This window comes from Clarias gariepinus, chromosome 24 (assembly GCF_024256425.1).
Source record: "Clarias gariepinus isolate MV-2021 ecotype Netherlands chromosome 24, CGAR_prim_01v2, whole genome shotgun sequence".
NCBI lineage: Eukaryota > Metazoa > Chordata > Actinopteri > Siluriformes > Clariidae > Clarias > Clarias gariepinus.
In genome coordinates this window covers 4,142,185-4,160,821 of record NC_071123.1, presented here as the reverse complement: position 1 = coordinate 4,160,821, position 18,637 = coordinate 4,142,185, and the positions used below count along the sequence as shown (strand labels likewise).

The following is an 18,637-nucleotide window of genomic DNA, read 5'->3' as shown; positions in this document are numbered from 1 at the left end:
ACCCTGGCCGGGAATCGAACTCAAACCCTGGAGGTGCAAGGCGACAGTGCTAACCACTACACCACCGTGCCACCTGGAACCAGACATAGACTGTAATATATAAAAATCAACTTTGACTGCAGATGATATTCTTAACAGGGATTTTTTTTCCCACAAGGCCATGTGGGTGAGTATAACATCTGTACATTAGGAAGAAAAACATATCTGTTTGAAGCTGGTATAAAGACAGACTGGCTGGGTGGCACTGGGGCAGATTCTTTCTCACAAGCTTTATCATCATTACAACACACAAAAACGTAAGTTTGGCAGATTACTGATGTCTCAGTAGTTTGTCTGTTTCTATGGAAACTAAAACAACATCTGTCCTAAACCCGAGACAGAGCGAGAGACAGAGAGAGAGAGAGAGAGAGAGAGAGAGAGAGAGCAGAACTTCCACACTTGGCCGTCCCAGTAGAAGGGGTACCTTCTACGTTAAAGACATTGGCTTAGTGCCTGTCAGGGTGGCGAAGGAGGCGTGACCTTTGCGCTTGTCAGTCAAAGTGGAGGGTGTGTCCTGTGTCCTGCCAGTCCCAATAGGAAGCGTGGCTTTTGTCCTGTTAGTCCCAATAGGAGGTAAGGCCTTTGTTTCTGTCAATCACAGTAGAAGCTATGCCCTTAATGCCCGTTAGTCCCTGTGGTTAGCATACGCCTTATGCCTGTCAATCCAAATAGGAGGTGTGTCCTTGATGCCTGTCAGACTCAAAAGGACATGTGGCCCTGCTGCCTGTCAGTCCTAGTAGGAGGTGTGGCCTTCATGCCTGTCAGTCCTAGTAGAAGGTGTGGCCTTCATGCCTGTCAGTCCTAGTAGGAGGTGTGGTCTTCATGCCTGTCAGTCCTAGTAGGAGGTGTGGCCTTCATGTCTGTCAGTCCTAGTAGGAGGTGTGGCCTTCATGTCTGTCAGTCCTAGCAGGAGGTGTGGCCTTCATGTCTGTCAGTCCTAGCAGGAGGTGTGGCCTTCATGTCTGTCATTTCTAGCAGGAGGTGTGGCCTTCACGCCTGTCAGTCCTAGCAGGAGGTGTGGCCTTCATGCCTGTCAGTCCTAGTAGGAGGTGTGGTCTTCATGCCTGTCAGTCCTAGTAGGAGGTGTGGCCTTCATGTTTGTCAGTCCTAGTAGGAGGTGTGGCCTTCATGTCTGTCAGTCCTAGTAGGAGGTGTGGCCTTCATGTCTGTCAGTCCTAGTAGGAGGTGTGGCCCTCATGTCTGTCAGTCCTAGCAGGAGGTGTGGCCTTCATGTCTGTCAGTCCTAGCAGGAGGTGTGGCCTTCATGTCTGTCAGTCCTAGCAGGAGGTGTGGCCTTCATGTCTGTCAGTCCTAGCAGGAGGTGTGGCCTTCATGTCTGTCAGTCCTAGCAGAAGGTGTGGCCTTCATGTCTGTCATTTCTAGCAGGAGGTGTGGCCTTCATGTCTGTCAGTCCTAGCAGGAGGTGTGGCCTTCATGCCTGTCAGTCCTAGCAGGAGGTGTGGCCTTCATGTCTGTCAGTCCTAGTAGGAGGTGTGGCCTTCATGCCTGTCAGTCCTAGTAGGAGGTGTGGCCTTCACGCCTGTCAGTCCTAGCAGGAGGTGTGGCCTTCACGCCTGTCAGTCCTAGTAGGAGGTGTGGCCTTCATGCCTGTCAGTCCTAGCAGGAGGTGTGGCCTTCCAGTCTGTCAATCCAAGCAGGAGGTGTGGCCTTCACGCCTGACATCCCAAGCAGGAGGTGGAGCCTCGATTCCTGTGCATTTCAGTTAGAGGTGTGCTGTTTTATTTGCCATTTACTCTCAGTGAAAAGGTATGACACTCCAATCCAACAATCAAACTTTACACTGACTTTCTGACTCACTGACAATTAATTCATATTAAAATAAACGAATCGGATCATTGGTCACATGTCTATAGTCACAACGATTTATACAGGAAGGAAAAAAACACACACCGCTTAAGACTCTAACAGTTCATTAATTCGTGCATCTCAGGCTAATCTACAGAGAGAATAAAAGTGGGTGGGGCCCAAAATCGACCCATAGAAAACAGACAAAGAATTTGCAGTCAGGAAATGAGATCGTTCATCACTGTCATCTGCCATTGTCTCACATCAGTTGTCAGAAAACCCGGTCAGTGCACGGAATCCAAAACATTGTTTGACATCCTCTTCAGTGAAGCAGGAATGACGTGAGCTAATCGCTCCTTCAAGAGTGTTGTATTATGTTAAGTGAGTACAAACTGCGGCTTTCATTCTGCCTTTGCCACTTATCCAACTGAACCTCAGCACAGTCCCGCTCACTGCACCTATATACACACAGACACACACAGACACACACACTCATACACATACCTGCACACAAAACTACCTTTCTATTACATCTCCCTCATAGTTTAAAGCACCTCGCTTAGCTGCGTCCTCAGCCACAGATAAATATTTAGCCTGTCAGGGGGAATCAGTATCAAACACAAAAGCGTGGCGGCCTCACCAAGCCCACGTTGGTCAAACGCGCTATAGCATGCCAGGCCCAGGGGATTGTGGGAAAGGAGTGTAAAGGTGTTGGTCACTAACAAAAACTCCAGTGTTGTATTTTCTCAGCCTTAATTTTATTTAATGCTGTTTGGCACACACATATATAGCTAATAAACTGTCATAAAATGTTTGATCTTAGACAGAAATTTCTGCAAAATTTGTTAATAAGGCATTTGCTAACCTTTTACCACTAACTAGATAGCTATGATTAGCCATTTTGAGCTAGCTGAAAGTGTATTTATTTCACAATTACTTTAAAAAACCTTATTTTTACTTTTTCTTTTTTTCTGTTTTAGCTTAAGATTTTTGTGCCCCTCCTTAATTTTGTCACGTTCCGCCTTAATGTTGTGGTTTTTACTGTTTGTTTGCTCAGTAAACATGAAGGGCACTTAACCGGACATGCAAACAAGATTAGCTGCTAGTCTGCAACCTCGCTAAGCACCCAGAAACAATCACATTTTCCAACAATGTGCAACCCGAAGTCAAACTTTTGGCTCAGAGCAACTGTGGCTTTTCTCTTTGTAGTGCGTTCCTGTATTGAAAATGCACGTATATAAATGCTTGAAAGCGAAACTGTTGTATGCGTAGCGGAAAAAATGTGCGGAGAACCTCTCTAACCCCCCAGCACCACCACCTCACCCCTACCCACCTCACGGATGCAAAAAGCGGTGTAAGGCGATCAGCCCTCGGCGGTTTCTCGACCAACTGCAAAACTAATGTAGACATCGCTGAGCTGCCTGACTAGCAAACCGCCAATGCCACTCAACAGCGCATAAATACAGAGCTGACACACACACCCACACACAAACAGGCAGATATGCTCAGAGCTTAGCTAGCCACTGGATTCTGGTCATACTTTGAAACAGACTTGAAAGTATAAATCCACAGGAACCAAGGGAGCCTGGCAAGCGCTAGCGCTTTATGGAAATGTATTTAAAACCCAGTGCTTAAATCACACGCGTTTAAATCAAACGGAGTGCGAGAAACGTAAAAACGTGCGGTGCGAATAAGGAAAAGACAGATGTAGTCAAGGTAGAAATAGCAGGAGTGAGTGAGTGAGAGGAGAGAACAGAGAGCTTCTTGTCGCTGAGGTTCTGCAGCTTTTTAGAGGGTCAGCACATGGAGGCGGACAAGCAGAAAAAACTCCCCCATCCCCAAAGACAAACACACTCCGGGTGTAAATGACCCCGAAAACACCCGCCGTTTCATCTGGGCGTGTGGAATTCTCTCCGAGCCAGGACAAAAAGTAAACAATACGGGCAGGGGAGTGCAGGGTTGGGATGGGGGGGGTTGCCCAGCTCTAAAGGGGGTGGGGGAACTCTCCCTCTCTCTCACACACACACATACAGGAGAGAGAGAGTTAGAACTCAAGGAGCTCTGGAAACCCACCGCCTCTCGTCTGATTCACTTTACATGTGTTTGAGCGGCCAGAGAGCGGAGGACGGAGACTTCAAAAAGAGTTGAGTGGCAGCGTGAAACGGGCTCCGACGGGGCTGTTTTTAAAAGCGGCTCGAACACGCATGCATGAGCTTTCGGCCCTGTGGAGGAGCCCATTGTGGAACAGGGACCTGAGCGGGAGGAATGTAAAAAAACGACTTATCACTGATCCACAGATGAGTCAGTGAGGGCCTCACGTTACTGTAACCACAGCAGTCAGAATTATAAAAGTGGTTAAATGAAACAAAGTTAAGATGTACGATCATAAAAAGTCAGTATTATGTGCTTGTCGGACGTCTCCTTGTACTAGTGGTTTTACGACAATTTGTAACTATTAGCGTCCAAACGTATAAACTGTGTTTAGAGTTGGGGGCGTTTCTAGCTCGGACCTTTTCTTATGACGTAATTCGTTTACAATTCGATAAAATCCAATCACATCTGTTTGGTCAGTTTAATAGATGGATAGACATAAACTGAGAGTTTTATACGGTTTATAAATCTGTTCTCACTTTGAGTGAATTTCAGCTAGGCCAAAATAATAAAAAAAAAAAATGTCATGATGTACAGCTCATGTGAAAAAGTCCATTGTATGTGATGATGTAAATGAGAGCTAGCAATGATTATAAGTAAAAGGAGGAAAAAACTTTTTTTTTTAAACAGAGGGTACTATATAAACTCAATTTGTTTTCAGTTTTCAAAATGAGGAATTACCACAGTAACTGCAACACAAGCAGCAGACATTTACATTTAAACTAACAAACAGTAAAATAGTAAAAAAAAAAAAAGATCATAGTTATGATTAATAACTGTAAAACAAAAAACATCAGTAGTAACCAAAACAAAGCCATTTTGCTATTATTATGTAAAGTTTTGCTTGGCAGGATTTATTTATTCAAAACAAGTACAATCCTATAGTTAAAGTTTATTATTATTATTATTATTATTATAGCAGGATTATAGAACATGCACAAACAGTTTTCACACTGTTGATTTTTTATCAATTGTAACTAATTTTAATATGCAATACCAATTTGCATTATAACACTATGATTAAATATTAAATTTGGAAACCAAGTACAAAATGGAGTTAATGTTTTGGTTTATAAGTGATAATTATTTGTTTCATTACTAAATAGGTAAATGATAAGAAACATTCATAAAAAAAGAAATATTTAAAACTTCTATAATCTATGCATGATACATTAGAAGGCGGTGAAAAATTGCCATGATGTCTAGAGCTCTAATAACTTGCATGTTTAATAGAAAAAATTATAATGAAGCTGAAAAAAGGAACAAGTAACAAGCAATGGTGTGAAAATAATGAAAAAAAACCATAGAAATTGTATTATTGTATTATTTTTGTTACAATATGTTTAAATATGAAATATCTCCACCGTGATGATTTATTCATAATTTAATTTGGTTTAAAAAAACAAAAAACGGTTCTTATGCACATAATTTGTGGTTGTGTATGTGTGTTGCGTGCGTGTGCTGTGTTGTGTTTGTGTCTGTCAGGAAGTCTGTCAGGGCATCAATGAGTGGTTCAACAGCTAGAGGTGTGAATTCACCATCTGCCTTTCACTGCATGTTAGCCATGACTCTCTCGCTCACTCACTCACTCACTCACACACACACACACACACACACACGAAATGTGTCCCTGTATTTCCTTGTCGTCAGCGCTGTCTGTTCCCACTGAGTATTTCTCTCCTCATCCTATTAATCATGTCGAGCGAGTCGGCTGTTTACAGTCCAGACGCATGCCAAGAGTTTTGAGCGCTCTCTCGCTCTCTCCCGAAACCCTAGGAAGCTCCCTATAATCTAAACAAGTGAACTTAAGAGAGACAGACCAGGATAGAGTGGAATAATCCAGATAAGGGCTCAACATTTTATTTTTTATTTTTAAGAAGAACCAGGAGCATGACTACAGTTTGCTTGAATAGCATTCGACAAATCCTAACATTAGCAAATGCTGTAATGTGGGATTTGTAAAGCTTTGGACAGAAACAACAAAAACCTCAAGAGTAAATCATGTTGTTAAAAATGCTAAACAACCACAGCAATAACAACGCAACAGTTTTATGTTTCTTTGGCTGTCTGAGTTACACAGCTAAAAAAGCTGAGGAGGAGATGTTTATGAGCACAAATTAGCATGCTATCGTGTTATTTAGACACTAAAATGATTACACAAACTACTCTGACGCTATAATACTTAATCATTATAATACAATAGTATTATAATACTTTAATAATTTCAGTATTAAAGTAATTACTGAAATGATTTCCAACACTTTTATATAATTAAATGAACAAAAACTACACACTTAAAGCTAATGCTAAAACTGCAGGAGGCCATTTTGAAACTGAATGAAATCTTTCGAGTGCACATTTACATGAGCCACGTGAGCTACAATCTTAAAAAAATTACAAAAAGTACCTCAACACTGGTGTCAACCATTTTTAATCTGAAATCTCTTGATCTTACATCAAGTTTGGTTTGTTAGAGCTACAAGGCCCATGTAGCTAAACATGTAGCTAAATTAATGTAGCACTACAACTACTATGTATGTCATCATGCTAGGTGTGTGCTAAAAAATGATATTAGCAGCTTGTGCCTTATTTAAACAATAAAAATATATAGTGAAATTGGAAATCATGTTACAAAAACCATAAGCAAACATAGCTAACTTGGCACTGAGTTACACTGAGATGTAAACATCTAGCTCATCTCTCCGTTTTATGTAGCTAAGAACAATTAGCATGAACAACACGACATATGACAGTTTGGCAGTACTTCAGGATTTGCCTGATGTTTAACCTGCACCATAAGTAAAATCAAAATGTTGCGTGAAAGCAATGTCATAAACAGTTATGTGCAGCTGAATTAACGGCGCTGAAGTGGTATAAGTGAATTTTAACACGCTGGAGTCGTTTTAAGACAAAACGAATCTTCATCCGATTTACTTTAGCGAATTCTTATCTGTGATTAACTCTGCGATTACCGAACAGGGAGTGTACTCGGATGACGACAAATGATGTACAACTTAGCGTAAACAAAGAGACTCAACTTTATAAAATTTTTATTTCTTTATATTAATAAGTAAGGCGGAGAGTTCTCCCGTACAGAAAGACAGGCAGACATGTACGTGGGCTTCGAACTGAAATCATAATATCACTGATTACATTAAAGCCGATCAGCTTATTTTTAGCTTTAACCTTTTAACTTTTTTAAAAACATCTAGGTCAAGGTGTGGTTTCTATATAATAGCTAGAATTAAAATCCGAATTAAGCTAGAATTAAAAACTTTTTTGTCATTTACTTAAATATTTCATAAAGAAATCGTTTGTGAATACTATTTTAGCATTATTTGTTAGATAGTGATAATACACTATTATATGCATGCGTTCCAGTCCAAAAGTGGTCAAAATAAATGTGGACAACCATATATATTTTGACCCGTCTGCCATTTATGTGGAAAATTATCATATTAATTAGACGTCAGCTGGTCTAAATGTACCTATAGTACTGCTAAGACCAGTCATCTCCGAGATTTTGTGCATAACTGCTCGGCTGTATTCTAAATGCTACAACACTAAATACTATAGTAGTTCTGAGAGCCAAAGGCAACAGGTTTAAATCCCACCAGACTCTGTTAACACTCACAGGGCACTAATGCATTAGCACGTTAAAGACCGGTGTGTGTCTGCCAATGAGAGGACAATAGAGGCTATAATTGGTGCTGAGCACAGCTCACACACTTGGTAATTGGGTAGAGTCATTATGGGTCGACACAAATGAGTCTCTCAGCAGTTGTTTCACTGCAGGGGAAGAACAATGGGGCAGGACGACAGGGTTTATAAAGTTCATGCTGCTACTGGAACAGCGCTACTGAAACAGTGCTACTAGAATACAATACTGTGTATACTGTAAGAAATGATTACCTAGTACATTAAGGTCAGAGATCACACTTCTGACTGCATTTTATCTGTAGGGGTTAATCGCTGATATGTGTAGCATATTATAGGCACGTTTAGGCAATCATGTACCGATGGTATTATTTTATGAATTTATTATAATCAAAGGGTTTCTTTATTAATTGACGCCATAATTTTAAATAGCAATGAAACTTTTATTTTTTTATATTTTTCAGCATGCACTGAAGTAGTTTTTCCTATTAATTATTATTATTATTTTTATTGTTTGTAATTTATTTTTAAAAAATTTACTCTTTTTGTTTCACTTCGTAGAAGTCTAGCAGTCAAGTACCCCAAATATGTAAAAAAATACAATCAACCTGAAAGTACAATGTGTTTAAAAAAAAAAAGAATGCTGTAAAATAGGCCAAACACACGCAAAAATAAATTTGTAACAACTGCAATTTTTGTCTAATTCCAGCACATGGAAAAATTCTGCTCATTTTTTCCTCTACCAAGCTGAGAGCCACCTCTTGCTATTTTTAAAAAAAAGCAGTACAACAGGCAGTAACTCTAATGTTTTGTTAATCTATTGTTCTTCCTACTAGCTAGCCAGTAACAGCCGATACACATCTGGGTCATTTGTTAATTTTAGCCCTTAAATGAATCTGGAATGGTCAACAACCATCAAAGCTAAACTATAAGAGCTTGTTTAAGCCAAAAACTCATTTGTAATTTAAAAAAAAAAAATAAAACAACCAGCAGTCGCAGCTTATACAGTTCCAGAATGCGTCCACGCATTACATAAACCTCAATAAAAAATTACAGCTAGACACTCTTACACAGGTGCTATAGCGGAAAAAAGACGTCTCGTCGACGCCTAGCCACTCACACACATAAAACGTTTAGTTCGACTCGCAAACACTCATGGAAAACGAAGCCGTTGCCAACAATTCAGAAATAAAGTCTAAGTCTGCTTTAATGGAAATGTTCCATTTAACGCTCGGACAAGAAAAGGTCATAACTCTGAGCTAGCATAAATAGCACAGTAATGTTATTTGTGTAGCGCTTGTTAGACATTTGAAAAAGGCAACGAGCTCATAATATCTTTAATTACATCTACGTCTGGCCTGGATGATGTCGTTTAGTCCTGCTTCATTTGATAGCGTCGACTTTAATCTAGGTATTTTATCAAAGCCCTGATCTTTGTTAGCGTTCGGCAAGGCCAAGGCTTTGATACGAGCGGTTTCGCTTGTCATTGAACGTTTAATCCTGCACCTCACTGATTAATTGTGTTTATGTATGGAACTGAAATGGAAAATAGATTTTATTGTGTCCTAAGGACTATATTTAGGTCAAGATAAAGCGTGAAACTTCCTCGACATTGCTCCATCTGTTTTTCGCTGCCTACAATCCGACATCCTTAAACCCTGAAATTCTTAGTCTCTTTCATTGCCTGTCTATTTCTCTTTCAGAGTTTGGATGCTTGATGCTGATCAGATCAAGGACAGTCGCTTGAGGACAGTCGGCTGAGGATACACGTAGACACTCCTGGCTCTGATACCCTGCTGTGGGAGACAGGAACGTCTCCTTAAACGAACGCAAGCTTGGCTGCAGAGAGACTGGATAGATCTCGAGTGGCAGACTTCCTTTAATCTCACACAGACATCTGTAAACAGAGACGTCTCATTTCATAACTTGACAAAAACACGACGCGAGCTGGGAGCGGAGACACGGCGCGCCGGCGACTATGCAGCCCGGTCACTGGTTTAAATCTTAGATACGGCACAAGGGCTATCTCAATTACCTGCCCTTTCTCTAAGCTCTATCCTTCAGCAAGGTGCCTAACCCCTGAAGTGCTCGAGGGCGGCTGCAACGTGACACCCACGTCTCCTCCCTCCTCACCCCCTCCCCCTGTCTCTCCTGCATTAGTGCTCTGAAACCTCCCAAGACTCTTTAGTGATCCTTAGCGGGTTCATTTCAATAGCTCTATTGACGCTGATATGGATAGATGGCACATTCACGGTATCTGATACGACGAGTCACTGGACATCGGCGCGTACACAAGGTCCTGGTGGAAGTGAGGACACAGCAAGTTGAATGGTCATGCTTAGCTTTCTCATTCAACAGTACAAATCTTCGACTGTAACTAAGGACGTGTTACCCAGGTATCATAAGTACCAAACTGTGACAGACGGGTGGAGCTAATAAGACCTTTCCAATCTTTAAATTGTCTCAAAATATCTATAACAAGCTTGTAGCATGTAGTGACTGTCTGCCAATGTCATATTTTTATCACAAGATGCAATGTTTCTATTTATTCCCACACTCTATTCTTTTCTTGCTACTCATATTTAACTTGACTTTTCATTTATTATGTCAGGCATCACCAATGAGAAGTCCATCTTCTTCAAGTTACACTAAATCCCAGTTAATTTTGTATTAAAGGGATACTCTCACTATAGCAATATAATAGGAAGCTGGGGTCAAAGTGCAAGGATACAGCATCCCTGAAGCAGATAGGGTTAAGAATCTTGGCTCAAGGCCTTAACAGTGAAAGCCTGGCAGTACTGGGGCTTGAACCCGTGACCTTCCGAGCAGTAATCCATAGGCTTAACCACCATTGGCCCATTTATGTTATATTTATTGCATGTATATAAACCAATCAGCCAAAACATTGTGAAATGAACAACAGTGATCACCATCTATACAACAGCAAACTGGAGACAGGACCAAAGGCCAGCCGGTCCGGTCTGAACCCATAGAAAATCCAATGCAGAACAAAAAAAATGTCAATGCAGAGCAAAAAAGTCAATGCAGGCCACAATAGAAAGGCACCAGAACACCCATGGAGGCCCGGCAAGCAAAGAGCCCAGGACCGCCCACCCAAAGACCTCCAAACTCTAGAGTCCACAATCTTATCAAGCACCCATTTGTATGTGCCTGACGAACAAGTCCGATCCAAAAAGGCCCCACCCTGCAAACCACAATACGAAAAGGATCCACTGTCAAAGTTGTGGTGCCAGACACCACAAAGAGCCAGAGTCGCCCTGGTGGCACAAGGGGAACCCAAATCCTAGGTGTTTATAATGTTAATGGCTTTAATGTTATGGTTGATGTGTGTATTTTTGATATTTATGCATGAATGAACCTAACGGTGCCAATACTTTTATCGAGACATAGCAGAGTGCTTGGCTTGCCATAACCAGATATTGTCTGATATTCAGCCACAGAAAAAGGAGAATTAATATATGTATGTATATTTAAACACTGTCTGACCAAATATGCTTGGTATTTTGTTGATTGAGGAAATTATTGGCACCTTTGGATTCACCCTGGACCCAGTTTTAACCTTTCAGAATGGGAAAAGCGCGGGACGCGACCTAAGCATGGATGTAAGTTCTAGATGTGAATTTCGTAACTGTTCCATTCTGTTCTGTCTGGAGGAGACGTGTTATCAGGACTGTGTTATATAATTCAATAAGCGATGTTGGCTGCTGGATCACAGGATCAGAAGTCTTTACGAATCCAGAAGCATTAAAACATATCGCCGTCTGTCTGGAAATCTTGGAAGAGCATAAATGAGAAATGCACAGAGACAGGATGCCGTGCAGTTAATCCACATTTTGTCTAAGGCAATAAATCCAGACAGATCAAATTCAGCGTTCTTGACTTCACAGCTTCAAAACAATCGTCTCCGATTTGCAGTCTCCGTCAAACTCCATAGAAACTCGCCAACGTTGCTCTCGACGCTCTTTGCCGAAGACGAGCTGAATTGAAACCACCTGTTATGGGCATGTGAGATCTGTTTAAACAGCGTACAAATCTGGCCATTGTAAATTATGATTTCAGTATGGATACGGTAGACTGCTGCAATTTTTTATTTTATTTTTTTTGCTTCCTTTGTAATCATCATCCGCCTCTGGGAATAACGGCATCATGCAATCCATCTCAATCTGCGTACTTGACTCTGAGCACATGCATGAATTATCATCACTACGTCAAATTCAGCTCACCACAAAAAACAAAACACAACTGAAAAAATCGTAGAGAGCACATTTTGTTTTCTGCACTTGATTGCAATACCGGTTGTTTGGATTTAATCTGATTAGGGAGCGCTTTTTATTCTACTCAGAAGCTCGTGGCTCGATGCCGAAATTTTGCCAATACAAGGAAAAAGTTTGGGAGCTTCAGACCTTCAATAATTTCAAGGCATTTCTCTCAACACAGCATTAAAACATTTAATGCCTAATAGGGATTTGTGGAGAGACGCAATGACTGACAGCAAGATTGAATCTGTTGGTGTTTAATTCAAGGAACAAATGTGATATAGTAAAAACAACTCTTTTTGCTTAAAGACATGATCTGACTTTATTACAAGAAACTATTTGAATTTTGAAATTTTGAATGCGTTCTGACTACTGAATTAAAACGTTTCCCAGAAATTTCTGTTCTTTTCATTTTCTGAGGATAGTAGAGTATAAAGGAAGTATAATAGATGAATAAAGTAAAGTAAAATATGTAATTCTTTTTCTTTCTCCCTTTCTCATTAATAACTATTTATCCACACTGTTATTAACAAAGCATCATTTCAGCGAGTACACGTTAAGAACAGATAGCACTCTTGTATCTTCCTTTATATAACCATGTTCAAGTCGCCGTCTCAAAACAGCAAAAAGATGCTGTTTTGATTTGCAGTTGTTCTCAAAAGCGGCTTGTAAAATTTAATACAAGCTCTTACGAAACTCTCAAAATCGAATTAGCCGACTTTGAAACGCTACGGTTATTGGAAAAAAAAAAAGGACGGGTTCCTTGAAGCAGCATCAGCACCGTGTCGCTGGAAAAATAAAGAAGGATATCAGTAACTCGAACACAAAAGATCAGTTCTTCCGCCGTGAAAAGTGAAACAGGTCGAGGTGTGTAAAATAACACTCGTATTGGAAGCAAAAAAGAAATACTGCTTTAACGAATGCCATGTGTATGAAAATGGGTGCCAAAACATTTACATTTTAGCTGGGTATCATATTTATAGTACTGTTTCTGGATTAGTCAAGAAGATGAGAAGAACATGATATGAATTATTAACAGCTTCATCCTCGTCAGGTGTCATGGACAAGGAGATTTGCACAAGCTTATGAACGCCATCGATATAATTCCATCCATCCATCTAGGAACCTCTGTAGTCCAACTAGAGACCATGAAGGCCAGTGGTGATTACCATTCCTCCGGTCAACATTATCGATATAATTATTTTTCCGGCATGATTAAGCTCGAGTGAGTGACTGTATCAGGTCCAGGGACAGATGTTGTGTCTGGTGTCCCACTACCCTGGATAGGACACCAGTCTTTCTCTGGTGTCCTTTCTCACCATGCACTCATTCATTCACACCTTGGGGCAATTCAGAGTCGTCAGTCCACCTACATGGCAAGTGGGAGGAACCGGAGAACCCAGAGAAAAAGGCTCGAACTCAATCACAGACCGTCATTCGAACTCAATCATGCTGTCTTGTAGTAAATATCTGAAAATAATTAGACTGATCACATTTAAAAGCTTGTACTGATCACCTCATGTACCTCTTTCTTCTTTATTTGTCTTTACTTATCAATTATGTATTAAAGCTTTCTCACCAACAATTCCATTACTTCCGCGCTTGGACCTCTCATCACATCATGGCTGGCCAACAACCAACAAATCACAGATGTTTCACTCTGAACATATTTAATATCTTTCAGGATGGAGTTTTTCTTCATGCTGATGAACCTGGAATTAGCGGTGGTTACCTCAAATTCCCCCATGTTCCTTTTGGAAATTGATGGAAACTAAGTGCATCATCATTCATCATCTCTTTACGCTTCATTACCGCATGTGACAGCAGCCAGACTCCTTGCTTTCACTCTCCAAGCCTACGCCACCTCCACCACCTTGATGAGGGCTGCCCCAGCTCTTTGGCTCTGACCAAGGATCTCCTAATGAACGTAGTTAAAGGTGGAGAACCTTCATCCAAGATCAGCAAGATCATGTGTTGCGCAGGCCTATTTTCTGACAACCTCATCATTCTCCCTAATAGACGTCGAGACCTTGCGCACCACAAGGTCTGGGAACTGCTGTATTTCCTAAAGGAGATGGGTTTTGACATTTTTGAGGGACTTGTAAAGATTTACTGCCTTGAATAAAAGATGTTTAACTCGGAATGATGAGAGGTCTTTTTGATGGATGCTAGTTTTGTTAATGTTTGAAATGGTTCATTGTGGCTCGATTTCAGGAAGTATACAGTATCTTTTCAGCACAACCTATTATTATAGTAGAAAGCTACTTAAATTGATATTTTCCTGTTTTTAGTGTATTATTAGCTCGTTAGATATATATTAGGGTCAATTTTTCCAGAATAACTTATACTTATACTGTTACAGAAACTTTGTGGTGCCATGACGGAACATGGTTTTAGCACCTTAAAATAAAATGATTCACTACTGAGCTTAAAATATACTTGGAGAATCTTCATTTTTGTATCTACAGTTAATTCGGTAAGATAAGATAAGGCAAAGAAACCAAACAGCTGGATTGAAAGATTTCTCTCACTAATTCTATAACATGCGAGTTTTCTTGCCCTTGCTTGGGGTCTAACTTGTAAATATAAATATGTTTTAATGTTTAATACACAAAAATGGAGGAAATAATTATAACGTATAACTTCTCAGTTAAACTTACTGTAACATATTTTGCCATTATGCACAAACTCAGTTTTATCGTCACTTTATTACAGTTCTTTGCACAATCAGTTATTATATCAGTAAAATTAATAGTATTTTCTTTTTCAAGTAATATTTTAGTTATAATTTCTTTTCCCCCAGACTTTTGATTTATATGCTTTATTTACATGCTTATAATATATTTTGTAGTTTTTGTTAGCATTGCACGAGTAACTTCCAATCAGTTCTCGCATTACACTGTGTCTAATGACTAGATGTAAGATACCGAGTGTGCAGTCACTACGCCTACACAGCTGCCTTTGTGTTATTGTCTCTATTGCCGATGGATATTTTGAATTTCCTTCAGAATCAATAAAGCATCTATCTATCCATTAATCCATGAATCCATTCAACCAACCAACCAACCAATCAACCGTTTCATCTTATCATGAATAATGTGTGATTGCTTATATAAAAAAAAAATTACAAAAAAAAAAAAAATCAAACTTGCAAAGAAAGTAAAATAGATCATGGGAATGTATTTTTGCATGGAACGAGGGTTGTGGGATTACTTAAATTGTACTCGCGTTCCAGGTGACAAACTCCACAGTTGGACCACCTCAATTATACTGTATTTGCACCTTCATTTTGATTTAGAACAAATGTAAAACAAAACAAAAAATATTCCATTAACAAAATGCCAGGCCGGCCACGCCCACAGTGAACTCTTAGACTCACAGCTACACTTAATTTCTAAGAGTGTCTTAGGAAGTCTTAGGAATAATAGCTTAATCTTCCACCATTCCTTGTATTTATTAACCTTCACAAGGCGCAAGAAAACATTTCAGACAATCTTCAGCCTGTCCTATCATAATAGCAGCACTTAAACTGGCAGAACGGAGCTGACTACACAGCACAGACGTGATGTCTATGAGCACTGACTCTGTGTTTAGCCGTCTGCGTGTTAGCTTAAAATTGCCATGAGTAATCCCCTTAGTTCCATCGCCGCATTAGCCCCAAATTCCAGCAGCCGCTACATGATTTCTGAGCGGCTCTGTGTGCTTTGAAGGACACTCGTAATTGCCGGCCGCCTAATAAGCCGACTCCTGCAACAAGGGCGTTTTGAGTCCGATTCAGATGAAAACCATTACTCTCAAATTTATCTTAATAACGGAAGACACGCCAAGAGCAGACTATTTGTTCAGCTGATAGAAACCCCACACCTGCTGTGGCCCCCTGCCCCTTCACCAGTCACAGCCACTCATCTGCCCCCTTGAAGCTTTAAACGCAACACTGCGGCACTCTTCCTCCCGAGGGCTTCTGGAAATATTTCACAGCAAATATTGCAGAGACTGCGGAAATAACTTTTTTTTTCAAAAATCTCACATGAATGAAGGAAAAAAAATCTGGCTTTATCATGTTGCATTACTTATAGGAAAGAAGGTTCCTCGAGAATTATTGAGTTCAATCTTTTAGGATCATGACTTTTAGGGCTTAAAATAATTAATCAAGAGAATCACCCACCTGCGAGAAGTTCAACCCGTTGAGAGGATGGCACTGCTCCTCAACCTTCTCCACAGCTCCTGTCTTCTTCTTCATCCTCTCTGCCTCCTGGGCCAGGTAGAGATCCAGCACAGGAACTCCACGCGTCTTAATGTCCGCCTCGGTCAACGAGTTCACCATGAGCATGACCCACACCGGCCGTTTGCGTTCCCAGTTGCCTGCGATGGCGTTGAACAGGTAATCAGCGTACAGACCTTTGCCTCGCTGATCCGGAGTCATCCACGATGGCATCATGAGCTTGACGTACTCCAGGTGCCTCTTCAGGCGGCGGTAAATGTCTTTCGGCAGAACATCCTGCAGGTTCTCGCCCTGCGGCAGCAGCTGGCACCGCGTCAGCGCCGAAATGGTATAGGGGTCGGTGAGGTCCAGCTCAAAGTATACAATGTTACTCTCCTGGAAGGCTTTTTTGGAGTTCTCCGGGATGTAGTCCCAAACCCGCGTGTAAGGCACATGGATGGTGCCGTAGAAATACGACGGCGGGTCGCGCTTGATCGTCCACAGGAAGGAGTTCAGCTCACTTTGCTGCAAAACAGTGTGTAAGACCTGATCAGTGATCGAGTGACTGCTGTGCGCATTCATTTCACCTGGAAGTGAGTGTTGTAAAGACGGTATAAATGCGTAATAATGCTGAATGCATTGGCTTCTGATTAGTTTAAAGCCTAAAAGCCATTTTTAGAAACAGCTCATTCATGACATATTCAGATTTGAGATCCTAACTAACCTGTAACTTTGTGTGATTGCACAATATAAGAAATATAGGAAATAACACTTTTCACAAATGTTGATTGGAGAGCCGCTAATTGCCTTAACGGGCTGTTAATATGGCATTTAATGCAATACACGTCGCACAGATTAATGAACTCTGCTGGACATCTTTACACATTGCATTCAGCTGGAATAATGCAATCACGTGGGATGATTTTAATTTAATAAAACGTAACGGGAAGGGGAAAATGCGCATTTTATAAATATGCACATGTATATTTTTCCCTGTGCTTGAAAGTTGTGCACAAACTGATTTAAATAAAAAGTTAGGATACGCACAAACTGATACCAAGAGTAGCAAGTTTGTAACTTGTTAGATACTTAATGCAATATTTAGTGTAACATAGTATTAGTGATAGTATTTGATTGCAAACAACGTATGACAATATTGTTAATATTAGGTCTAAAAGAAAATGAGATGGCAGAAATATGTTAAGATTTTTTGTCAAGTTAAATGCTTTAAAGTTGCCTATTATTTAAAGTTAACATTGCATGAAAGGAAAATGTACAAAATTGACAATAGCTATAAAACAAGTATACAAAAAAACCTTTTGTTGTTAGTTATGATCTCAAAGCAACAGGTTGATGCCCTTCCTAAATACTTATACAAGGTGCACGCTTAAACACTTGCAAGATTGCATGCTTTCATGCAACTTGTACAATCTAACTTTTAAACCTGTCAATAAATATTCTTATATATTTTGCATTAACAACATTTAAAACAGCATGCACTGCAAAATCATTGCAACTGAGCAGCGCGCGGTACCTTCCTGTTGAGGTCGCAGCTCGTGCTCTCTCGCGCGCTCCACTGGCTGGCCTGCAGGAGCAGCGCAAGGCACGCGCGCACAAACGCGCAGCGCGTGAGCCCCATCGCGGCTTTTCTGATCCGTTCTCCTGTCCTGCCCGCGCGCGCGCGCTCTCTCTCTCTCTCGCGCTCCCTCAGAGCTCCGCGGTGTCAGGAATCCGGTGAGCGGCGGTGCGGTGTGTCTCCGCCATGCTTCACTACCACTCTTCACATGCACGCACCTTGGTTATTTATTTTGACTTTGTAATAAAAAAAAAAATTGAACAACAAAAAAAAAACTTAAACTTTATCCAAGTTTCATGACAGTCCAGGAAAAAATAACTTGTCCTTGTCCTTAATCTGCATGCAAAAGAAATGTAATAAAGAAAAACACACAAACACACAGCAACAGGTCCGACTCGAAACTGTGAAACAGCCAGCCTCGCGAGCTCAGTGTCTCGTGCTGCTGTTTCTCCGCGCGAGACGAGTGAATGACCAGAGCAGCATCACTGGAGCTCTTACCTACCCCGTTCCCCCTCCTCTAAAGACACCCCCCTCACCCCCCCACACCCAACATACACTCCCCCGTCCAGGGCAATAATCTTATTGAAGCATCTCGTGCCCCCGCGGGGCTTTTTTGGAGGAGGAGCGCGAGCCATCAGCCTCACCGCGGGGCTTTAACTCGAGCAACTTGGGGCAGTAAAGCGCAGAAAGTTTTGAGGAGCTGTAACAGCACTAATGCACCATGCAACAACACCACAAGTACAGTATAACACACACACTCACAAAGTGCATCGGGTAAGCACGCGCATGCACATAATAAAATGCTTAAATAAATTCAAATTCAAATTCAAATTTTATTTGTCACATACACAAACATACACAGTACGAAATGTAGTGAAATGCATTATACGCCTGCAATTGACCCTAAAAGAGAGTTAAATTTTACAAATA

At 40.8% G+C, this 18,637-nt stretch overlaps 1 protein-coding gene across 1 annotated transcript in view; it reads right to left on the bottom strand.

Annotated features, from left to right (window-relative positions):
- Positions 1-18,156, bottom strand: part of trabd2a (TraB domain containing 2A) — a 60,983-nt gene extending 42,827 nt beyond the window's left edge. The window contains exons 1-2 of the mRNA XM_053485683.1: positions 17,666-18,156; positions 16,096-16,656 (exon numbers count right to left, since the gene is read on the bottom strand). Of these exons, the coding sequence (XP_053341658.1) occupies positions 16,096-16,656; positions 17,666-17,770 (666 nt within the window). The 5' untranslated portion in view covers positions 17,771-18,156. The remainder of the gene's footprint in view (positions 1-16,095; positions 16,657-17,665) is intronic.
- Between the last annotated feature and the right edge of the window lie 481 nt (positions 18,157-18,637).